Here is a 26,802-nt window from a genome sequence, read left to right as displayed (position 1 = left end):
TTTTAACATCTAGTTGGTATATGGGCCATTTTTTAATATATGCAACAACTATGAATGTCCTAACACTAGTCATTCTAGCTATTGGGGCAAAAGTTTCTTCATAGTTAATTACATATTCTTGAGAGTACCCTTTGGCAACTAACCTAACTTTATATCTTTTTGCAGTCCCATCACTCTTGGTTTTAACCTTAAAACCCATCTACATCCTATAAATCTCTTCCCTATGGGTAACAAAACTATTTCTCATGTTTTAGCCTTTTCAAGGGATTTACGGAATGTTGGGCTGCCAAGAGACATCATATTCAAAAAATGAGTGCAGCTGAGATGCGTATGCTGAGATGGATGTGTGGAAATACAATAAAAGATAAGATTCAGAACGAGGAGATACGTAAGAAGGTAGGCGTTGCACCCATTGAAAATAAGATGAGAGAGAATCGTTTACAGTGGTTTGGACATATTCGGCGAAGGCCTAATGATGCTCCAGTTAGAAGGATGGAGAAATGGGAAAATATATTAGTTAAAAGAGGTCGGGGTAGACCTAGGAAGACATGGATGGAGGTGATAGGAAAGGATATGAATGCTTTGAACCTCACCGAGGACATGGCATTGGATAAAAATGATTGGAGGAGAAGGATTCATGTGGAAGACCCAGAATGATTTTCTTTTTTGGTTCATATCGCCGACCCCAATTGTTTTGGGATGAAGGCGTAGTTGTAGTTGTTGTTGTTGTTGTTGTTATTCACTGCTTCAACCCATTGTGGAAGATTTTTTGCTTCATTATAATGCAATGGTCCATGATAAGAATGTAAAGCTATTATACATGCTCTATAATTTGGTGTCAATGTGTCATAAGATATAAACCTACTTAGTGGGTTGGAGACATGAATGAATCTTCTAAGTGAGGTTTCTTTTAAAGACGAATTTTGTGAATATTTTTCTAAAGCATTTAGAGGATTCATTTGCTCACGCCGCTTTTATATTTGTATGGGTTTATCAATAATATCATCATTTTTTATAGGCGATATTGCATTTTCATCATCTGAATGCACAATATTATCACAATTTTCATTATCATTCAAGGTATTATCACCGTTATCATTCAAAGAATCATCACAAGAAGTCAACTCTTCTTGTGGCAAGAGGTCAAATAGAAAAGAATAATTTACTTTCTTGTTTTCCTTGGTTCTCTCAAAACCATTTTCATTTTCTAAAAAAGTTAGATCTTTAAAAACATGTAGTTTGTTACTCTTAGAGTTAAAACATCTATATCTTTTTTGGTTTTCTCCATAACTCATGAATACACATTCAATAGCTTTTGGATACAATTTATCTCTTTTATGTAAGAGTACAAAACACTTACAACAAAAATTCGCAACCGCTTGAAATCAGGTGTTCTTTCAAATAATTTTTCATAAGGAGATACATTATTTAAGAATGACGAGGTCATTTTATTTATCAAATACGTTGATGTTAGAGCGGGCTCGGCCCAAAAAACCTTTTGGAATATCTTTAGAAATAAGTAGTGTTCTAGTGGTTTCTATAATATGCCTATGTTTTCTTTCGACTAATCCATATTTTATTGGAGAGTTTTAGGACATAACTTTTGGTGACAAATCCCATTTTGTTCTAAATAATTTTGAAACTCACTTTGATAAGTATTCACTACCTGGATCAGATATAAGAATATAAATATTGATTTGAAATTGATTTTTGACAATCATATGATTTTTTTTTTAAAAAGAACACATCAGATTTGAAGTTAAGTAGATCCACACATATTTAGTGAAATCATCAATAAAAGTAACATAATATGAATATCCTCCTTTTGATACGATGGGAGAAGGTCCCAAAACATCCGAATGCACTAATTTAAATAGTCTCTTAGAGACAAAAGTTATATTAGGAAAATGGATGGATTTCATCTTTCCAAAGATATAATATTTGCAAATTAAATCTCTTTCATTACAATTTTTTTTTTCAAAAGGAAGAAGATACATCTTTGAGTAACATGGATGTCCAAGTCTTTTATGGCAAGTTTCGATATCCTTATCTTGAACATAATTACAAATAGAATTTGAAGAAAGATTTAGATAATTCATTAAGTAGAAATCTCCCCACATATGGCCTTGCCCAATCTGCTTTCCGGACCAAAAATCCTGCACGGAACAACCCTTAGAAGAGGAGATTTTACATCCATGATCGAAAATTTAAGAAACAGAAAAAATATTTAAATTTAGTTGTGGAACCCTAACTTTTGGTACACAAAAATTTTGAAAAGAATTTAAGGTTTCAATACTTTTAATTTGCAAAAATGTTCCATCGGTAGTGGAAACATAGGTAGTTTTTGAGTTAGTGCATAAATCATATAGACCATTCTCATGAGGTGTCATATGAAAGAAGACTCACGAATCAAGGATCCATGAAGACATTGTGAACACCCCAAATTTTTCAAAATTTTATAAAAAAGACCTTTTTGCCCCTGACCCCATTTTCTGAGAAAATCAAAGCTAATTTTCAGTTGTTCTTCAAATTTTCTAGATCAAATTTCATTCAAACTCGATTTCGGAACCGAACCCGGTGTTTAAGGTCCAAATTTGAGCCTCGTTACTCAATTTACAAATTGAAATTATAAAATACCAAAAACATCTTCTGAATGGCTCAAATAGCTCATTCGGCACCCATTTGGATCCACTATTTTATATTTTCTCGATTCGAGGTCCAAACCTCGAATATCACCTCAAATTCTGGGTCAAAATTCACTTTTTAAAGAATTTTTCAGAGAAATAGCTTTGAATTCTCAGAAAAACTCTCTTCTGTAAATATTTTGCAAAAATACAAAAAAAACAGCTTTTAATCTTTGTTTTCTCGCAAATCTTAGGATTTTATTCTAAAAATACAAAAAATGGAAAAATAACACAAAAACAAAAAAAAAATTGAAAAAAAAAATTTATTACGAGGAAAACAAATGGTTTTTTGAAGCTTTCTAAGTTATTTTTTCCTAAAAACCTCATTTTTAAACCATTTTTCAAAAAATTTCCTAAAAGAGGACATCCTTTATGGAAAAAGGGGAAAATTCCAACGGTTTGCTCCCGCGCCTCCCTCTTCTCCTCTCTCCATCGTCGATCTCAAACTGACCCCTCTATTCTTCACCTTCCATCTTCAACAGGTTTCTCTCGAATCATCCATTGCTCCCTTTAAGAAGAGACCCCCCATCCATTTTCTAGGGGGGCATCCATTTTCGATCTCTCCATACCACGTACCTCTCTCTAGTTCCTGGTTCCTCCTCCCCTGGTGGCTCCCCTCGATTCCTTCAGAAGAAGAGAGTCCCCACCGTAGAAGAGGGAGCTTCCCCTCTCCGATTTCCAGGATTCTTGCAAAACCCACAGTAAGTGATTCTCCTCTTATTCCCTTTCATTCCTCCTTTCTATTTTGCACGAATTCTCTGGTTTATTCTTCCTTATTTTTACAGCAAGCCTACTGGTAGCGCCAATCTGCGTATAGCAGTGTTGGCCTACATACGGCGATATCACCGGAATATTTCTATTCCAACATTCTGTTAATTTTTCTTTTGTAGTTTATTATCGAATTTCCCTTGCTTATATACGCCTCTGAATATTTGTTCATGTTGCTGAAGTTGGTATTCTCCTATTCCTACATTTTAACTGTAATTACATTAGATCTTTCTCATTTGCTGTTTTACGATTCTTTTTCATTCGTGTGTCTTTAAATTAACGCATTGTACATCCCATCGTTCATATTGCATTTGCATCTTGCTTTTACTTCATAGGTAGCCTCTGCTTTTGCATTCACAGCATCGGTCTTGTGTATAGCACCCATTCGTGCACTACATTCCTTCATTATATACACAGCATAATGCGTCATATATCTGGTTTATAACTGTTTTCCTATATATAACCATTTCACCATTAATCCCTGCATACTTTTCATAAACACCCCATGTTAGTCACCATTAGTTCTATATGAGATCTGATCACGATGGTTCGTCCAGGTGACAGACTCTAATTCCCCTTTTTGATCTGTTTGAGCATCGCTGACCGCTCTGACTTTTGATGCAAAGTCGAAAGTGCTATAGTGTTAACCTAAGGTTTCAAATGCAAAAAGTGTTATATCGCAGGTCTATTTGAGTGTCATTGTTATATTTTGTTCCAGTGTGTTGGATCGTTTTTTTTTTTTCTGCATCAGGTAAGCTTTTGCATCAGTGGATTCTGTTTTCGGTGATTTTTTTTTTACTCTGTACATCAGTTTGTATGGCATCTGTTCTATGTTTTGGTTCTCCTCCTATTTGTTTCTTCAGAAATTCAGTATTTACATCCGATTCATCTTTATTTCACCTGCTTCTTCGCCATCATTTTGTGTTATGATTTCTCTTTTTTTCTTTTTTTTTTCTTCTTTTTTTCCTTTTCTTTTTTTTATTTTAGTTGGTTTGAGTGATAATCACCTAGATCCATTCTGATCTATCGTGAAAAGTCCATCGTGAATAGTCTATCGTGAACTTCATTATGGATTATGTTATGAAGCTCTAATAACTGAAGGTGGATCACCCCGCCACCCAGTATTCCTTGTCATAAAATCATAAGACTGGAATCGCCAATGAGCCAAGCTGTGATTGATGCAATATTGTCAAGGTCAAGTATGCAGAGATCAACGTCGCGATCTACTCTCTGTTCATGTCGTTTATTATAATTTTTGTTTTCATCTTTTTATTTTACATAAGCTTTTAGCTTGATTGTGTCACATCAGTTCCAATAGACACTCTCTGAATTTGTAATTCCCCTTTCGCTGCATATCAGGATTTGATTAACCATGCCATTGTCTTGTTTATAGTTGCTGAGGGCAGGCTTTTTAGGTCCCATTCACCTGATTTCTCTAAAATACAGAATACGCATCTTCTAAACTTCAAGGTTTTGGTCTCTTGGATCGTCTGCGTTTTGGATTCAGGTACGCTGACTTGAAGAATAATAGGCTGACTAATTACACATTTAGTTTTAACCAGATATTGGATGTTCGAGGAAATACTGTTGTATACCTTCTTTATGCACATGCTCGTATTTGTTCTATTATAAGGAAGTCTGGTAAAGACATAGAGGAGCTGAAGAGTAAGGGAGGAAAGATCCATATTGTGCATGATAATGAACGGATCTTAGGCATTCATTTGATCCAATTTTCCGAGATAGTTGAGGATGGTCTCACCAATCTCCTCCCAAACACATTATGCGAGTACCTGTACAACTCGTCAGAAATTTTCACAAAATTTTATTCCACATGCAGGGTGGTGGGATCTGAGGAAGAGACGAGTAGATTATTGTTATGTGAGGCCACTGCAGTAGTCATTAGAATATGCTTCCATCTCCTTGGAATTATGCCTCTCTATAAATTGCAGAGAAAAAAATTCTCAGCATTCTTTCAGTTGAGTTGCCAACGCCAATTGTGAATGAAAGTTTTTGTTTCTCGAAGTTAGTCACATTCAGGTAATATGCACTGTCTTTTGTCCCGGCATCTACCTTTTTGTTTGATGCACAAAGACATGGGAAAAATATACTTCAAGAAGTTTAGCACCCTTATTTTCCTTTGCCATCACATCCATCAACTGTTGAATTCAAATATGAAAGTGCCAACAATGCCCACTTTCTTGGCTGTTAATTTGATTCCTGCATTACCTTCAGCATTTGCATATAGTACCTGTTGTCACCATCTGTTATAACTACTCCACATCCTTCTGGTCATGAATGTATACTCCCTGTACATTTGGTGTACCATAACTGATCCTCTTGATCCAAGAGTTTTCAAGTAGATGAAATATTTAAAGATTTGCAGCAGTAACCACCAGTCTAGCCCCAAAGAAACTAATATTAGTGTTGGACCTTCTTCATCAAAGCATGATGCTGCCACTGATGAAATCAGAGATGAAGAGCTGAATAAAGTCAAGGATACAGATATTGCAGACAAGAGAGACAACATGTGCCTTTATATATCTGGCATTGTTAATGGTAACCATTGGCTTTTGTTACAAGTTCCCATTGTTATCATGAGCAGACTTTAGAACCATGAAGAAGTGGAAATTATGTATTTTATTGTAACCTCTGACATACCCATCTATGCACTCACTCAATACACAATGTTTTCCCCACTTCGCACCCCACTACACACCTTGCATCATCACCAATCATGTCATCACTTGCATTCCAAGCATATTAGGCTTAATATCATTTTTTTTGTGTCAATACCCTTACACCCCATATTACCCTTCACATTCATTCACTTAACCTGTCATATAGTTGTGTCTTCCTGTAGGTAACACTATTCATCATGGCATCTAGCCATATTGGGCCCAACTCAATGTAGACATTAACTTTAATGCCTGCTGTAACTTACGGCTAGCATTTAGTACCAACTATACCCTTCATTCCTATATTTTCCACTTCACTATCAGCACCCAATAGCATCCAGCGGCACCTATACTTTCCTGTGTACAGCACTTCACTACTACACTCGTTGTTTACCCCTTGCCACCGGCCATCTGTTATACATCACCTCTTCAGTGCCCTGCTAACATGCCAACATTTGGCGCTATAAACACCTTAGTTGTCACAGCTCCATTTCCCAGCAGCATCATTTCCATTACCACTTATAACCTCACATTCATAACAGCCCATGGCTGATGTGACTTTTTACCTTTAGAGCACTTTTAGACATAATCATGCACAGTGGCTACTGTGACCTCATTCATCACCCTTTATCCTGTGCATATTCTATCTATTACATTTGTTGCCTTCATGGTAACAATACACATATCACTACTTTCCTTTCATTCCACTTCTGCCATTTACCATCCCCTTTGCTACCATTTGTAGCATATCATCCTTTCACAGCTGCTACACCAACCCCACCACCTCACTAACACTTCACTGCTGCACAGCACATCTCTTTCCACCTTTCAGCATCAACAGCTCCATACCCCTTCCACCTAGGCTATACCCTGCATCCACTATCTTACAAGCATCCATTTCCCAGTTTTATCTCTGCAAAAACCTGCATATCCAGCATTCATCACAGCTGTATGTTCATTTTACATGCTCACCCTCATCTACCATCAATGCACTGGTCTCTTCTCCAATATTTACACACTTGTTATTTTACATATTTGCTGAATCTCTATGAAAATTGAGTAAATGCACATTTTTTTCATTCACCCAAAAGCAAAATTCTGAATGGATTTTAGATGTTCTGTACATATATACAGATACATATACATATATATGTCTATATACCCATATGTCTTCACAAGCTATTAATATATATATACTCATATATGTATATCCATATATATGCATATACACATATATCTATATATATCACTCCATCATATATATCTTGGCATATGAACATTTTACCATTGACCTTCATGTGATATATGCAATTTTTCCTCTATTTTCATATTAACCCAGTTGTTTTGCAGGGAACATTATTTGGAGTTGTAAATTTGATTTCATGTATTGTAATAGCTAGATCCTAATGAGAATTTACATTTTATGTATTAAATAGAATGAATAAGCAAATGTGCTTTAAACAATTTACGCAGGACATGATCATGTTACAAGGCAAATCCTATAAAAGGATTCTAGATTTCATTTCATCTAATTTGCAGACTAGATTTTTCACGTAACCTGCCACCTAAACCACAGTTCGATTACGGGTTTACAATTGAAAACACACCCTTCAGAGCATACATCCGGCAACCAACAGATCAATCTCATATATATTGGCCAAAATTTTAATGTTCCACCATATAAGGGCAATCTTTTCTTAAATAACCTATTGGCACACATTCAATGGCGGGAATAGCACTTTAAAGATCATCCAAAAGTAGAACACAAGCACCTTATGTTTGTATTAGTATGTAAAAAGAAATAACATTTAAGTACAACAAATCTATGTAGAATCACAACATTTGCTGCTCATTTCATTTACAGGAAAATAAGATTTTCAACTTATATCCATACTGCAGAACACGACACATAACCATTCAAAGTATGTCTGAATACAGAACTCGGCACATACTGTTGGTATTCATATGTAGGAATTAAGTAACAGATCATACAAGTAATGACGTGACATTGCAAATAATACAGAAAAACAATCTAGCCCAATAAAAAAACATGCAGACTGCTAATCTCCTTTTTTTCTCTGAAGGAAAGAACGCAATAGTTCATATGTGGGCGAGAATATCTTTTATGCATTGACATGCACAGACACAACACATATTTGCATGATCCTTGAGATCACAAAAATTTGTTTAACCGGAACTACCAAATTCTTATACTAGTGTACCATAACATTTATAATTCAATAAGTGCACAGAGTGTACTGAGAAGCTAAATATCAGTCATACGATGATGTTAATGTTACTGTAAGATAGAAGCAACACTTCTAAAATTCAGGGAATACTAATAAGACCATCACATCAAAAACTACCAGATGGATACCAAAAGAAAACTGAAATAAAACTATAATATGAACTGCATTATTGTTCATGGGTTTAAGTCTAAGTATTCACGTGTACGCGATTCACACATTTTTTTTTGTTTTTCTATAGTTCATAACAGGGACCCAAACCCTTCTGTCAGGAAAATCTGAAATCCCCAAAATTGCAGATTTGGGATTTCGGATTCCCTGCCTCCATTCACTCGGATTTTCATAGCTGCCGAAGTCAGCTCGGTTTGCAAAAATCGAAAGGTACCCCCAAATCTCCTTTTCACTGAGTATTTCTAGCAACCACAAAACCGGAATTGAAAATCCCCAAAATAACAATTCGTGTTGCCATTCACGGAACCCACCCACATCTCTCGACAGATGAGAACCCTAAAGAAGAAAAACAGGAAATCCTACATTCTTTTCATGTCAAAACCCCCACATCCCACCCGGATTCATGCGATACTTAACAAGAAAAACTATCAGAATCCTACCTTGTCCGGAGAGAGGAGGAGGCTGACGCTGTTGGGGGGTCACTGGCAAGGCTACCGGAGAAGGGAACGTTGGCCGACAGTGGTGCTTGGTCGTGGGTCGCCGATGGGCACGGTCGTCGACGGCTGTGGGGGAGGGATTGTGCAGGGCTCGTTGGAGATGCAACAAAGAGGGGGAACGAGAGAGAAAGTGGAGGAGAGGGGCTACGGGGTGAGGCCTCCTCTCCCCAGCGTGTTTTTAAATCACAAGGGGTGCATTTCAGGAAATCCGAAAAAGGGTTTCCCTTTTTTTTCGTAAAGGGAGAGTGTGGCGCACGAGAGGGGAGAAGAACTCTTGCCCCTCAGCTTTAACCCTAACGGGTCTGGGTCGGATCCGAATCCAACCAGGGTTCATTTTTTTTTCCACGTAACATGCTCGGGGGGGGGGGGGGGGGGGCACGGCTTGGGATCGGGTCCGTGACCCACGATCCAACTGCAGTGTGTATCCGTAGTTTGCCTACGATTTGGGTGCGCAATTTGAACCCATACGGATCCAACTGTGGATCCATATATATTTATTTATATTTTGTACTATTGTTACTAACTTTTATATATATATTACACCCCAATTGGGTACGGTTTTGGTTTGGCCACCACCGAGACCCGCAACCCAAATCTTTAATGAAACCACCCAGTTGGGCAATTTGGATCCGTCTGAGGATTCAAAATATTACAAGCTTTAAAATACTATATTCTTAATACATTTGGTTTATTCTTCGATACGTTCTTGTGGGTCTTTCATAGGTTAATATGGATCCATTTACGTTAACCAAAAATTGGCATAACTTATTATGGGTCTAGGATCCATTGTGCTTCGTAAATCCTTTTAATAAATCCGGATCCAGGAATCCGAAGTTTTGATCATACTCTGATTTGGAACTATGGATCCAAATGAATTATTATGGATCCCACTAAATGTACATTGATCCTTATGGTTTCGATACAAGGATCCAGATTAATATTGAAGTTCAGATATCGAAGATCCAAATGCAATATTTTGGATCCGAACATCGCCTTAAGCTATACCAATTCCCACTAAAGTGTTGTAGAAATTTTCTCATTAAAATCCGACTTACTTTAAGGATCCAATCTATTATTAAATATTCAATTTAAGGCTCGTGATCCGATATCTAAGATCTGAATGGGATATCAGGGTGCTAAACAGGATATTAGGAATCCAACATTGAAGATCCAAATAGGTTATCCGCGATCCAATTACGAATAAACAATTAAAACAATAAAATAACCTCGTACCAGCTTAACGACCTAAATTTCAAGTTTATTTGTCTGATAAAATTCACGGGTATTACATTTTAGGCCTTTGGGAGGTTCTCTCGGTTATTAACCGCTCCCTTAAGATTTACAGTTTCAGTTAGAATATTCGGGTTAATAAAACACCAATGAATAATAAACCCCCGAATGTTCTCTTCTGAAATGGTTGCCTTGGCCCGCGTGTACTCGTGGGATAATTAAAGAAAAACGCTAACTAAAAATATCTTGTGTACATCAGTTGAGCAGAGAGTTGACAGGTTTGCACTTTAACATGTTAATAGTTACTTTAGCATGTGATTGTTTAAATTAGCATAAAATAAATTTAGTATATCTATGAGTTTGATTTGAGTATGCTATTGTTCACATATGTTAGTTAGATTCTTAGAAATTGTTGATGTAGTACTTTAGTTCATGTTATTTACCTTGCGTTTTCACTTGTCATTAGTTAACTTAGCATGAAATAAATTCTTTATTCTTGTGATTGTTGATTGATCATGTTAGTGTTTATATATACTAATTAGAAACTTAATGTGACAATGTGCAGCAGTTTAGTCATGTTCATATTCTTATGCTATGTTTAGTATTATGCATTATTACATGTAATTAAACAAATCTCTTGCATACTTGTTAATTAGTATATTTGTCAAATTTACAATAATTATCTACTTAGACAGTTGTAGTCTAATTCCAATTAATTTACCATTTTCAGGTGAAGAGTAGAATATCTAGAGCGGTTGCGGGATGGAGTGCTGATCGAGATGCTTGATTTGTTGTGTTCCCGGGACAATCTCATATTAAATTTCAATTTATTATTATTCCTGTTATTTGGAAACTCCGATGTCATTATTTATTTAGAATAAAATAAATGTTGTTACACTCCTGTAATGCGCCTGAATGCTTAACCCAATGAAATGGTTGTTTCCGCTGTTATATAAAAAAAATCTTAAAAAAAATGGGTTAAAATTTCAGGGCGTTACAGTATGTTTGTTGGAGATAATCTAGTTTCTTGGTCAAGTCATAAACAAAGGGCGATAGTTCGATCAAGTACTAAAGCTGAATACCGAGCTAATGACAACAACTTCAGAGTTGGCATGGACAATAAGTTTGTTACATGAACTAGATGAGACAGTCCTTAGATCAATTTTATTTTGTGACAATCACAGTGCCATCAAAATCTCATAGCATCTTGTTTATCATGTAAAGACCAAGCATATAGAAATTGATCAACACTTCTTCATAAGTAAAATTGAAGATGGTGAACTTGAAGCCAGATTCATCAGTTCATAAAATTAGATTGCAGATCTCTTTACCAATGGGTTGACAAAGCAAAGGTTTTGGCATTTGAACTCTAAGTTGTCCATGGTGATTACCATGTACAACTTGAGGGAGCCTATTGAGAGATAACAATATTAGATAGGTTTTGGATCCAAATCCAAAACCTAGATCCAATACAGTTGACGTTACCCTGGTTTCCTTGTTATGTTGTGTTTCCTATTATGTATTTTATTTCCTTATTATTGTTTCCAATATTGCCCTTTGTGATTGCTATTTTGTAAAGTTTGTATTATGGGAAAACATGGAAAGCTCCCTTGTATCGTGTATTGTTTTCTATATAATGTGAAGGACTGCAGTCCGTGATCTCTCATTGGGAATCATTGGAATAGAAGAAACAACAGCACCAATCCTCAACCTCTTCTTCTTGTTTGCTTATATTCTGGTTCATCACAAGATATCAGTTATAACAAAATTAATAGAGGTTGATTCATCCTCTAAGTTCATACAGAAAAAAATACTATGCATAAAGAAGAAATAAATATAGCACCAAGTATACCTCCATATGCCCCTACTTGAGATAAGAAAAGTGGAGCAAAAAACAAGTGATTACAATTGCAATGATGAAATAATAAAATTTTGCACACATGAGAGGTGCACAATTTTGTAGTGAACAAGAACTTACTTTTCCTTGCTTGAAAGCCTGCCTTCTCTCTTCCAACTTTTTTCTAAGTGCCATCGCGTCATTAGAATCTGGCTGTTTGACAAAGACCCAACAAGCTAAATTAGATAATGAGTTCAAGGATTGTGTATATGCACTTAAAACAAAGAGATGGATGTGCAGGGACATTTTCATAATTTATCATGATAGGGGCATTTTATTCATTATATATTATGATAAAGATCAGTGAATATTGATAAGATGAGTTAAATATTTGTAATGGTTGATGTAAATTGCCATGTTAAAGTGCCACATGCTCTTATTTTGGATTCAAAGGGCATTATTGTCATTATATAAAGGATAACTGGATGCCCCAGCAGTCAGCTTTTGGGGTCTCTTTCCACAACAGCAGCAACCTTCTCCTTCTCTTCAACTTCAACTCTTTTTGCTTCACATACAAGAAATCCTTTATTATGATCTACCATTTTCTGCTTGTTTTTCACCATGAGAAACAGTGCCATGTATTGAAAGAAGTTGGTTGGATGTATTATCAGGTTTGTGAATAACTCAATACACATCAATCACATGACTTGGATTCACATGAACTATCTTCGCATGGTTTTGTACGATGGGAAGGTAGGTATGATCTGCCATTTCATGTCTATTGTGCATCATGGGAAATCAAGCCATGACAATGAACTTGCAAATTTGGGTTGGATTTAAACTAACAGTATATTTGCCCACCAGCATGCACATTAAGAAAATAGATTCTGGGATTTGCACAATCTGTCTAAAACCAAAACCAGATCTCACCACATAGATTAGACCCAAGACAAACTATATATGGATCCTGTAGCCACCACTATTGATATATTTAACATTTTAGTCCTTAGAAAAAAAGGTTTCTTCATTATAATTCCTTCCAATAAGGGGTTATTTTGACCATAGTTGGCCAACTCGAACCGAGTCAGACCTCACCAAGTCAGACCACCTGACTCGGTTCGAGTTGGCACCCAACTGGGTTACGAGTTGGGATTAACTCATTTTTTACCCAAGCCCAGCTTCAACGTGTTGTAAACCGGTTAATAAACTATGACTCAGCCCAGTTGGTCATGAGTATTTAAGAAGGAAACGGTGAAGGGGGTGACAGTTGAGCTCATGTCTCTCTCTCTCTCTCTCCTTGTTTCCTGATGTATAATAACTACTAATTATTTCTTTCTTTTCCCAATGTGATGCAGTAATTAGAGCAAGCCATATTTATGGTTTACGAGGGATCAGTTACAAAACCCAAAGTAGCAACATTTAGATCTCCCAAACAATGCCTAAACATGATTACTAATACCATGCAGATAGAATAGTAATACCATTATCTTTTTTAGGAAGGAAATAGTAATGACTATGAATGATTAAACCATTATGTGATGAAATGTCAAAAGACTCAAAACCATAGTTGGCCCAACCGGTGGCTAGGACAAAAAACGGTTTAGGGTCTGGACTCGTGACTGGATGAGTCAACTCAGATGGCTCGGGAATTTTTCTATTTTGTATATATTTTACAAATAAAATACTGTATAAAGTAAAAATTCTATTTAAAATATCTAAAAAGCAAGAAAATATAAAAAGTAATGAGAAAAATATTTACCATGACAACAGAAACAAACAGTTGGAGCAGCTAAAAATTGTGATGCAACTATAATGAATTGAACTAAGCTGATTTTTATGAGACTATTTCATTAGATCGAATCCAAAGGTTTGTGCCTACAACAAGATAGGACTATATCGAGTGAAAGGACAAAAGAATATGGGCTCACAACAAATACAAATACAAATACAAATACAAATACAAATACAAATACAAATACAAATACAAATACAAATACAAATACAAATACAAATACAAATACGAATACGAATACGAATACGAATACGAACACGAACACGAACACGAACACGAACACGAACACGAACACGAACACGAACACGAACACGAACACAAATACAAATACAAATACAAATACAAATACAAATATTAGTAATCACTAATCTTAGAATCAAATTGCATCTGAAATAGCATTTTCAGTTCATTTGCTTTGAGAGATTGTGGATTACTTTCTATTTGTTCGACATATACTCTTAAAACATTAATTATCTTTCAGTGTGTATGAAGTGGTTAAAGAAAAGCCATGATGAGAAGATGCACTGACCATGACTGATTGCAAGATATCTTTGACCTCGTCTGAACTCCGTACTGTTTCCACGTGCCGAACTAGGTACATTTTGTTCTTCAAAACCCCTAGTATTCCAACAACATCACGATGCAATTTAAGAGTAAGATAAATGAAAGAGAATCAACCTGAAACACAAAAGATGCAGCTAGGAAAGGAACATGCAAGGTATATAATGTAATTTTCAACATACAAACACATATCATATATATAGGGAACTGGAAAGCCACAAAATGGGAACAATGCTAAATAAAACATGCTATCATATTTTCAGAGTTTTTTCCAAAATTCTGACCATACAGATGTGATCTATATGCTTGTTTTTATAGGAATCACTTCTTGGAGCATTTGATTCCAATGCATGGATAGGGTTTTATAAGGTTTCAAAAATCATCGGCATGTCATTTTCACAAAATTTTGAGGCTCTAAATACCATTTTTTATATCCAAAATGCATGACTCAAGTATCGATTTCTAGTAAATTAATCATGTTGAACACATCTAAGGGGTAGGAATTAAAAAAGAAAAACATCGTAAATCCAATATCATGTTTCACTTGGCACGGTGTCCATTTTGTAGGTTTTCATTTCCTTTATATATATATATATATATATATATATATATATATATATATATATATATATATATATATGTGTGTGTGTGTGTGATCTAACAATAAAGTAATTGTATTTAACATCAGATACATTCCATTAAAATAACCAAAATACCCTTGAAAGTAATAGCATTTTTTAAAATGCATGGTTACTTTCTGTAGCATTACGAGTCTTTTGGATTTGGAGGGAAATAAAAAGTCAAACACCTTTTTCAAAAAAGTAAAGTGTACTTAAAAATTTTAAACATGAAAAGTCAAAGTTATTTTTTTAACCCGAAAAATGGTAATAGATTTTTTAAAAAATGCCATTAATTTTAAAGACATTTTGGTTATTTCAAGTTGAATGCATCTAATGTTAAATACAACTAAATTAATGTTAGATAAATCCATATAGATAGAGAGTGAGTGATGCAAACATACTAAATGGTTTTTTTAGCATTTCCAGTGCCTTTTTCACAATTTGACCCCATAGATGTGTTTGGCTCGATTTGCTATGAATCATCACCTGAAACATGTGTTTTTGATGAAAAAAAACTGATATTTGGAGCCTAAAAATTTTACAAAGATTTTGGACTTGTTTTTTCCAAACAATATAAAAGCCCACCAATGTGTCGGAATAGAATGCTCCAAGAGCTGATACCTATAAAATTAAGTACACAGATCACACCTGTACAGTCTGAGTTTAAAAATAAAACAAAAAAAGCCCAAAAAAAACCATTTATCATGTTTGCCTCTCTCTCCCTCTCTCTCTCTCTCCCCTATTGGAATAGAATGCTCCAAGAACTGATACCTATAAAATCAAGTACATAGATCACATCTGTACAGTCAGAGTTTAAAAATAAAATGAAAAAAAGCCCCAAAAAACACATTTATCATGTTTGCATCTCTCCCCCCCCCCTGCCATATATATATATTTGGAAAATATAAGGTGGTTCTGTACCATGATACCATATGGTGGTACACACTTGTTTGTATGGATCTAGCCACCAAATGGTAGATCTAACCGGAGAGATGTGTTTAGCATGGTTCATTTACTTTGTTATAAGGTTTTATCATGTCTAATGCATCATAAGATCCTATTTTTTGAGGCACTAAAAATCAACAAATCATAATTCATGAAAATAAGGGTGGTCTAGAAATGGTATAAAACATCATATTTCAGTCAACTTTAATACATGGAAATAGTAAATAGAACATGCTAAACATGATCCAAAGGCTAGATTTTTCATTTGGAGCTTAGATCTATGTAGATCAAGCATGTACCACCATAGAAGCACCCATATATATATGCACACACACAAAACTATTAGACGCAGCTTACACCCAGGGGAGGAGCCAGGAATCTAAACTAGGGTAGGCACAAACATACACTAAAAAGAAAAGGTGGAAGAAAGTCAAGTATATTGTTACATCATACAATGTGATTGTCTGCACTATGATATTCATATGCATCTTAAGATTTTCCTATTGCATTGATATCAATTCACATAGATCAAGGGAATGATCACATAAGAATACTAAAAAAACTATCTTTAATGTTTCTCTCTATCAATTGGTCAGTAACTAAAAAGGAGGCAAAACTCAAACTGCTAGTAGAAATATTCCTTGTTCACATGCATCTTGGTATAGGAACAAGAAAGTTTTTTTTCATAAGAGACACTTCTTCAAATCCATCCTCATCCATTATCTGTCCTTTTGTGCTACAAGGAGAGCTCCTTAAGAGATCTCCTCTTCTTCCCTTTTCAAACTTGTATATATAGGGGTGCAGCCCCTCTTGTAAAATTATTCCTATGCTTCTTAAGCATTGTGTTTTTCCGCTTCAATAAAGAATATATTTTATTCTCTTTTGTTTCTTTTTATACCCTTTTTTAAGGGTTATGCTTAAGTGTCTTTTTAAGACACTCTTTCTTACGGATCTTAGTTCGTGTTTGGAAGATCCTCATTCCATTTCATGGTATCAAAGCAAGGTTCATCCTACGTCGCGAGGATTTCTTGCCTCGTTTTCTATGCCAAGCTTACAAAGGCGTTTTATCACCTTGGTTGGGTTCTTTGAAGCCCCTTTTGAAGAAAGGAGAAAAGGGGAAGGCTCATTGCATCAAAATCTTGCATTTGCTTTTTTTTACTCTCTCTTCCTCTTTATTTCTTTTCTTTCTCCTTTTATCACCTTTGTAAAAGATGGATAATCAAGATAAAATCACCATCATACCCATGAAGCTAAACGACACAAATTATGTAATGTGGGCTTCAATAATGAAGCACCACATATGGAGAAAAGGCTTATGGGGCATAGTAGATGGTTCTGATTCGGAACCTAAACTTGTCCTCACCAAAATAGAAGGTGATAAAGAAGTTCTCTTAACCGAAGAGGAGAAAAGCAAAGCCTTAGCCAACTTTGAAAAAAATTGAAAGGAATGGCGAATAGTGCATGCTAAAATTATTTCATGGCTAATTAGTAGTGTTGACATAAAGAAATGCTCTAGTCTCGCCAAGTTTGAGCATACCGATAAGGCATGAGAATATCTCAAGAATATGTATTCCCTAAAAGATATTGCACATGTGTGCAATCTTCAAGAAAGAGTGAGATCAATGACCCAAGGTGATAAAACTATACGTGAACACTATAATGAACTATCGAAACTTTGGGGTGAATTGGCTATTTTAGAGCCAAAATGGCATTGTCTCGAGGTCATTGAGCTCCGGCAAAAGCAACTTGACATGGAGCACTTTTATCAATTTATAAACGGTCTATGACCGAAATTCGAATCGACTAAGTCGGCCCTTCTTCATCAGGGATAAGTTCCCTCTATTGTCGATACTATAGAGGAATTAACTATGGAAGAAAATAGAATCAAGAAGAATACTCCAAAGACTGAAGATGATTCTGTTCTAGTTGTATCTAGACCGGGGAATCATATACGATCTTATAGACCTCCTCATTTTAACCGACAAAGTGGTGACTATGACAAGAAAAAGGTTATTTGCCATCATTGTCATGAACCTGAACATTACAGGCCACAATGTCCCAAGTTTAAGGAGCTGAGAGAGAAAAGAGTTGTGATTGCCGGATCGGAGCCCAAAGATCAGGATGCACCAGTTTCCATAGCTCAACTAATGGAGATTCTCCAACCTCTCATCAAAGGAGCCTCCTCTTCATCTGAAGCTTCAACTGGCGCAGTTGCCTCATCTTTTTTTGATCCATGTAACTTTCTTTATCTCCTTGACTCTGGTGCTTCTTTCCATATGACCCCAAATAATCAAAGTCTATCTGAATGTGTTAAAAATAAAATAAGTGTGTCAAAAGTTTTTACAGCTGATGGAACTTCTCTTGAAATAGAAGGAATGGAAAATTTTGAAAAAATTATAAAACTAAGAAATTTTCTATCCCAGAAGTTAGATATATTCCCAAATTAAATTTAAATCTTTTATTTATATCTCAATTATCTGATTATGGGTGTAATATTTCTTTTTCTTCTCATGGTTGTTGGGTTCAGGATCGCCAGTCAGGAAAGCTGACTGGGGAAGGCCATAGAGAAGGAGGACTCTATTACATAGATTTTTTGAAAATGCTGAAGAATGTCTTTTGCTATAACATTCAGAAAATTGAGTTGGAACTGTGGCATAAAAGACTTGGTCATCCACATATAGCCAGAATCCAACATTTTCCAAATCTAGAGAAATTTTCTAACTCTGAATCATTTGATTGTAAAGACTGTATTCTTGGCAAAATGAAAAGATTACCATTTGAGAACAAAACTTTTATCTCTTCAAGACCACTTGAATTAGTACACTCGAATGTTTGGGGTCCTACACCAGTAATTTCTAAAGGAGGACTTGCTTATTACGTTATTTTTGTCGATGATTTTTTCCGACATACGTGGATTTACTTTCTTAAACATAAGTCTGAAGTATTTTCATACTTTCAAACATTTCATAATATGGTTAAAAACAAGTTTCAAAATGATATTACTATTTTTCGCACAGATTCAGGGAGAAAATTTTTATCCACAGATTTTAAAAATTATCTTAATTTACATGGCATCATACATCAAAGGTCTTGTCCATACACACCACAACAAAATAGGCTGGCAGAACGTAAACATCGTCATATTATGAAAACCACTAGGACTTTATTAATGGCAAATCAAGTCCCAAAAGATTTTTGGGCAGAAGTTGCCTTAACGGTCACCTATCTGATTAATAGGATGTCATCCTCTTCTTTGCAAAATATAACTCTCATTGAAAAACTTATGAACGTTTCTCAAGATTACTCTATACTGAGAATATTTGGATGCAAGTGTTTCATTTTTACCGACAAAAATGATAAACTTTCTCCTCGTGTGATTACTTGTGCCTTTTTAGGATATGCTGAAAATAAAAAAGGTTATAGGTGTTTTGACCTCAAAAATAATAGATTATATGTGTCTAGAAATGTTTCCTTTCTCGAAAAGGAGAGCTTCTTTGATTTTGAAAAACCAAAGGAAGTCACTGAGTATTCTTTTTTGTTAGATCTGACATCAAAATCTGATTAATATGATATTGACTATAACTTTGATAATGATCAAGGAATTATTGATCTTGATCATAATGTTGACAATGAAGAAGTTCATAAAGACACTAGTATACAGTACTCCAGGCGACGAGAGCCTATCTTCCATGTGCACTTGAAAGATATTCTGACATTCCAACTAGACGGTCATCCCGAGTCTCGAGGCCTCCATGAAAGTTTGTGTCATACGAGTCCTCACCTACGTATAGGGCAATCATTGCATTAATTCACTCATACAAAGAACCATCTACATATCTTCAAGCAAAAAATGATGTCAAATGGATAGAAGCCATGAAAGCTGAATTAGATGCACTCGAAAAGGCTTCTACATGAACTATTCAAGATCTTCCTCCAGACAAGAAAACTATACAATGTCGATGGGTTTATAAAATTAAAACCAAGAGTGATGACACCCTTGAAAAATATAAAGCCCGATTAGTAGCCAAAGGGTATGCCCAAGAATATGACATTGATCATGAAGAAACCTTTGCCCCTGTGGCTTATATGACAACAGTCAGAACCTTAATTGCCTTAGCCTCCATCAAGAAATGGTTCATCTTTCAAATGGATGCCAAAAATGCATTTCTAAATGGAAAGCTAGTTGAAGAAGTATACATGGAACCCCCTCCAGGTTTCAGTATTCCTAAGGGTAAAGTCCTTCGCTTAGAAAAAACCCTTTATGGACTTAAACAAGCACCAAAAGCTTGGTATGATAGGTTTAATCGGGTTATGATTGATATTGGTTTTCAATTTTGTTTAACTGACACTGCTTTGTTTATTAAGAATTCTGATGCAGAAATCATTGTGCTTCTTCTCTATGTGGATGATATGATCATCACCGGAAACGATAAACAGGGAGTTGAAACGATCAAAACATTTCTTAAATCTCACTTTGAAATGACTGATTTAGGCTTATTGAGATATTTTTTAGGCATTGAAGTTGCCTATTCTCCTAGAGGATATTTATTGTCTCAAACTAAATTTGCTTTTGACATTGTTTTCAGGTCTGGTATTACTGATGACAAGAAAGTAGACACTCTAGAAGTTGTGAATGTTAAAATGAAGATTGATGATGGAGAACTTCTTGCAGATCCTACCCCTTACAAACAGCTTGTCGGAGCACTTTCCTATCTATTCATTACCAAACCAGACATAGCACATGTTGTTCGCACTACAAGCCAGTTTCAACACGCTCCCACCTTTGTTCATATGGGAGCAGTCATGCGTATTATCAGATACATTCAGTCCTCTCTTTCACAGGGACTTTTCTTGTCTTCCTCCTCCTCCCTTGATTTAATTGCATATACTGATGCTGATTGGGGAGGTAATCCCAATAACAGACACTCAACCACTGGTTTTTATTTCTTCTTAAGTGAATTATTAATCTCGTGGAGGTGCAAAATATAGCAAAAGGTCTCTCTATCATCCATCGAAGCTGAATACAGAGTCATGGCAACCATGACCATAAAAGTAGTTTGGCTCCGGCGTCTGCTTGCTGACATGGGAGCTGAAGCAACAAAAGCTTCACAAATGTGTTGTGACAACAAAAGTGCGATCTACATTGCAAATAACAGAACATTCTACGAATGCACAAAACACATCAAAATGGATTATCACTACGTCAGAGAGGAATATCTACATGGGACAATTGATTTGCCATATGTTACTTCAGAATATCAGTTAACAGATTTCTTTACAAAGCTTCTCGCTGCTCCTCGTTTTCACTTCCTGTTAGACAAACTTTCGCTCATTGTACCATAAGTTTGAGGGGGAGTGTTAAAATGTAAAACATATGTATAATAATAATATTTATATTATTATTATTATATATATATATTTGTAATTTTATTTTATTTTTCTGTATTTTTTAGTGTCGAGTTCTAATAGAACTAGACTAACCTTATCTAGTTAAGTTCCACTTGGAACTTAACTAGAAAGGTAATTATTGGAATGGTCCAACGGTCACATTTCTAACAGTTAGACCATTCCAACAGCTACAAGGAGAGCTCCTTAAGAGCTCTCCTCTTTTTCCCTTTTCAAACTTGTATATATAGGGGTGCAACCCCTCTTGTAAAATTATTCCTATGCTTCTTAAGCATTGTGTTTTTCCGCTTCAATAAAGAATATATTTTATTCTCTTTGTTTCCTTTTATACCCTTTTTTAAGGGTTATGCTTAAGTGTCATTTTAAGACATTCTTTCTTACGGATCTTAGTTCGTGTTTGGAAGATCCTCATTCCATTTCACCCACCCTGACCCAACCTTTCATAGGGTCATGGTTGGAATTGCCACCCTAACCTAACGTTTTCTTGGGTCAGAGTGGGCACTAGGGATGGCAGTGGACCGAGCGAAAGCGGGGCCCTGCCCCCGCCTTGCCCCGTTTGGACCGGGGATGAAGGGTATGAAACGGGGATGGAGGCGGGGACGAAGGTTAAAATCCATCCCCGTTCGGGGATGGACGTACCCTTTTCCCCGCTCGGCCCCGCCACGATCCCAACCTCATCGCCGCCTCATCCCCACCCCGCCCCGCCCCGCCTCATCCCCATTTGAATCGGGGATAAAGGACATGAAACAGGGATGAAGGCAGGGGTGGAGGTTAAAATCCATCCCCGCCGGGGATGGAGGCGGGGATAGAGGTTCTAATCTTGAGGCGGGGCGGGGGTGGAGACCTTGTCCCCCGCCCCGCCCCACTGCCATCCCTAGTGGGCACTGCCCACCTTGAACAATTGGGAAAGTTTTTGGGTCAAGGTGGGCACCCCTGCCCACACCTATGATTTTTGCCTCAATAGTTTCATGTTTGTGTGTATACACATACATAATCACATGCATATGTATATGAAACTAATGAGAAGGAAATCATAGGTGCAAGTTGTACCAACTCAATTCAACCACAGATGTATTCAACATGGAACATGGTTTGTTTGCTAAGAGTTGGACCTTGGACCATAATTTTTTGACATAAGAACATGATGTTTTGAGCCATGAATTTTTGCAATATTATGGGCCATTGATTTTTTATGTCCTTGAAAATCCTACTCACATGCTATAATCACATGATTTAAAACCCATTTCTACTAAACAAGCTATGTAGATCACATCTGTAAGGTCTGATCTACAAAAAAGTCAAAAGGTTTTGAAAACAAGGTGATTTCTAATTTTCTACTCAATGGTTTCATGCCTTCATTAGTAGCAAATATTTTTCCTATACATACATGCATACATACACACACGTGTGTGTGTTTGTGATTATGTTCTGTCAACACAGGATACACACGCTAAGTAAAGTGTCTATGTGACATAGCATGGAGCATATCCGAAGTTGAAATTTCCTAACTTTCTCTTATCTTCAGTTTTCTTCTTTACCAAAAGAACAAGAACATTTTTATATTGCAGCACTAGTATCCAATTCAGGTTAGGCCCAAATTGACATCTAATCGTTTCGGTTGATCTATAACTTGCAGTCCCTAGACTATAATCCATAAGCCTCTATCCATACAAAGAGGAGGACAGTACTATAGCCAAATTCAGGCTAATAATACACAAAGAACAGATCAAAATGTGAACTCTTTTTTTATGGTAGGGATTTGTATTTTTTAGGGAAAGATGCTAGGGTTATTAGGGGTGTTTTTGTTTTTGGCTTCCATTACCAAGAAAAACAAAAAGAGAAGATGTGCTAGGGTTTTTTTCTCATTGAAAACAAGAAAGATAAAGCCAAACTTTGGCTGGTTCGTGGACAAATAGAAAAGAAGATGTGTGTATTTTAAGGTTGCAAGCATTGATCCTATTTGTAGAGCGAAGGACATGTGTGGTTGTTTTTATTTGTCTTAGTTTGCTTATTCTATATTTCTATCTATTGTAAATCTTGGTGCTTGATTTCATATTAATAAAATCAATTTCAAACCCTGCTCGTGGATATGTGCATAACACCAAAGTACATAAATCTTGTGTCATGTGTGTGTACTAGAATTTGTGATTCAGGGTTCCCTAGTTGAGACCTAGGTTGAATAGGAACCAAGTAATATCTAGGATTTGGGCCCTAATGCCATAACATATAGACCCTTTTTATGGTTTATGGAACTGACTCATTCTCTACATACTATAAAACTCTTTTAATGTTAGTAAACACCCTAGCGGTTCCCTCGCCTAGGCCAATTGAACGAAATCATCCCACAATTTTAAAAAAATTGTTTGCTTCTGCCTTCTATCCTTTGTATGACTACTACCACCAAATATATTCAATCTATGTGAACCTCATGGACTACACAAGCATATTTTGAATCAAATGAGAACAAAACTTCTTTCCTATGTATAACTAGGATATGATCCAGATGCAACACATGAGCATTATATCTGGTGAAGATTGAGGTTTGTTCTCATTCTTCCTCTCACACAAATATTATCAACAACAAGCAGAAGTCAAGATTGATTAATAAAATATATGATAGTTTATTTCAATTGATGTGTATACCCAAAACATCATGGTGGAATTGACTCCATCATAAGATGGGAAGTTCATTCCATACCAGACAATCAGTTATTTTCAGTACTAATTTTGTTAACGTATAACAACCTCCTATGCATTAGTACAGTTTATATTTCAACAGATACTATGCTCTTCTCAGAGAATTCACCTAATAATTTTCTTAAACTCATGCACCCATATGACTATAAGGAAACTATCCAAATCAATATAACTTCATGAACAATTTCATCTAGATCTCATTGCTTGAATCAGTGGGCGTATATATGTGTGTATAAAACAATTTTCCATGATATTATAACTCTTAAAAGCAATGTGGTAGTTTTATGAATTAGTTGTCACTGCCAAGATCATGTTTATAATTTTGTAAACATTTATTTAGATGTACATTGAAAACCTATAATAACTTTCAAAGTGCTTCCTTTACTATCGTCATACCAGTGTCACCAATATTGGTGATATTTTGAAAATATCGCTAGAAATTCTGATATTTTAAGGTATCCAATAATATTGGAAAAATCTCACAATATTTTCAAAATATCGCTAAAATAAAAATCTTCAAAAGTGCCTTATACCCATGACCAAATCCAGAACCATCTTATACCCATCTTCGTTAACCTATGTTACTGCGACACAGCACTTAGGGTGCCGTACCCGTGTCGACACGGGTACTGGTACCTGGACACGGCATTTGCCGTGTCCTATATTATATTATATTATATTATATGTTCAATATATAATATATATTTTAGATACATAACATATATTTTCAGTATATATTTTAGATATATAATATAATTTTCAGTATATATTTAGCCGTGTCCCTGTACCCACATTTTTTGGAATTGTCGTGTCATACCCTCTGTACCCGTACCCGTACCCAGGTGACATAGTCGTTAACCCAAACCCATTCAAGACCTTAGAATCGCTCAAAATGGATCAGTATGGATTTCCATGGTTACCTATGGATGAGATTCCTTCTAAGTGGATCCAGATTTTATCTCAACCCTTTGCTCCAGATCCGTTCGATCCAGACCAGTATGAAGACACACGTGATGATTTTGGATGGTTCAGAAAGAATGTTTCGAGCTTCAGTATACACGTTGGGCAAACCCTGTTTGGTCCATTCAGCTTCTACAACAAAGTACAAACCCAATTCAATATTGTGGGTCCATAATCTGCAGGGTGGAACGAGATTGGAAGAAACACTCGCGGGATCCATACTTTAGGCCAAGTCTTCTCCAACCCAAAGAGAATGATGCAGGAGCGGAGTAGAAGACCCGGGTCCATTTGGATCCATTTGTATTTTAGATCTTTATTTTCTATTTAGGACATTTTTGCATTTAGATCATTATATCATATCCATATTTTAGGATAAGTTTAATCTTTTTAGAAGGTTACTTAATAGGCAGTTTATTTTTTTTAGAATTAGGAAACCTTCATCTTTAAAAGGAATGAGGTTAGATGTCAAATCAGAGTTGAATGGAATATGAAATCAGTTATTCTCTTTTCCCTTAATTTTCAGCTTATTTCTGTTTTTCTTCTTGCAATTTCCTTCTTATTTCTTGTTTTTCATAGATAAGTTGTAGTTCCAGTAGAATTTTCCTGTAGATCCTAGATCAGATTTATGTCAGACAATTACCTTGCTTATATTTCATCTCTTCCACGAGTCTAGTAACGAGCATAATCGCCCTATTGTTCAAATGGAGAAAAGAACCTATGATTAGCAATTCTGGAAATTTCCAAGCAAATAATTTCATTGAAATCTTTCAACTCCTTATTTTACTATGTTTAACTCTATGTATTCCCCTATCCGTAGAGTACATTGAATGTACATAAATGGCTATAACAGAGTTTCTGTGCATCTACTCACAAGTCTGTTTTAAATTTGTCAGATTTGTAAATTTGATGTGAAAGAGCAGCTCTCCGACACACAAACAGGAATACATACGCAAACATTGAGTACTTTAAATAAAGGCAATGCACCACAATATTCCTAATGCAAATAAAGTTTAATCCCACAAACCCAAGTTTAAATTTGTGAAAAAGAAATCCATATTCTTTCTGAAATCAGTGCAGGGAAGAGCCTACCTGCATCTCCAGACTCTGAGATCGTCAAATTGCTGAGATCAAGTGCAGCTCTCTTCTGCGTCCTTTCATTGATTTCCAGCCCTACCAAAGCAAATAACAAAGATAATATTGGAGGAGAGAGAGAGAGAGAGAACTCGAATTGGCCTAAAATTTTGCACAGTTAAAAGGGAGGGAGAAATCGACTCAACAGAAGGCCTCGATGGGAGCTTGGGCACGTTTCCTCTTGACCCTAACAACCACAGCCTTTCCATTCTTGTCAACCACAGAGGATGAAGAAGAGGACACAACAGCAACGCTGCCGCCATCACCACCACCACCAGACGAGCTCTCCCCGACTTCCATTGGAAGGATCGTCTCTCTGACACAGAAAACCAAAGCCCCCACGCGATCAATCCAAGTTTTTTTTAAGGAGAGAGAGAGAGAAGCCAAGGAGTTCGAAATATTGCTATATACGAGCCCTCTTTTCCTCCCCCTGGTGGAAAGACTAAAATGCCCTTCGTTTTCTGTGGTCTGTTTGGTTCGGAATTTTCTGTTAGGTTGGAATCTAATCCCACCATATCCTTTGCCAATTTTCTAGCTGTAAAAGGAAACTTAGGTTGTGTTTGGGAGGATGGCATCAGAGGG

General features: G+C 36.0%; 1 protein-coding gene across 2 annotated transcripts in view; it reads right to left on the bottom strand.

Moving 5' to 3' along the window:
- RDM4 (RNA-directed DNA methylation 4) overlaps positions 1-26,590 on the bottom strand; it is a 47,161-nt gene extending 20,571 nt beyond the window's left edge. For both annotated transcript variants that reach the window (XM_089998953.1, XM_089998955.1), the window contains exons 1-4: positions 26,367-26,590; positions 26,179-26,259; positions 14,430-14,518; positions 12,250-12,321 (exon numbers count right to left, since the gene is read on the bottom strand). In XM_089998953.1, the coding sequence (XP_089855079.1) occupies positions 12,250-12,321; positions 14,430-14,518; positions 26,179-26,259; positions 26,367-26,520 (396 nt within the window). In that variant the 5' untranslated portion in view covers positions 26,521-26,590. The remainder of the gene's footprint in view (positions 1-12,249; positions 12,322-14,429; positions 14,519-26,178; positions 26,260-26,366) is intronic.
- Between the last annotated feature and the right edge of the window lie 212 nt (positions 26,591-26,802).

This window comes from Nuphar pumila, chromosome 3 (assembly GCF_984573655.1).
Source record: "Nuphar pumila chromosome 3, dmNupPumi1.hap1.1, whole genome shotgun sequence".
In the NCBI taxonomy this organism is placed as follows: domain Eukaryota; kingdom Viridiplantae; phylum Streptophyta; class Magnoliopsida; order Nymphaeales; family Nymphaeaceae; genus Nuphar; species Nuphar pumila.
This window is presented reverse-complemented; position numbering and strand designations above follow the sequence as displayed.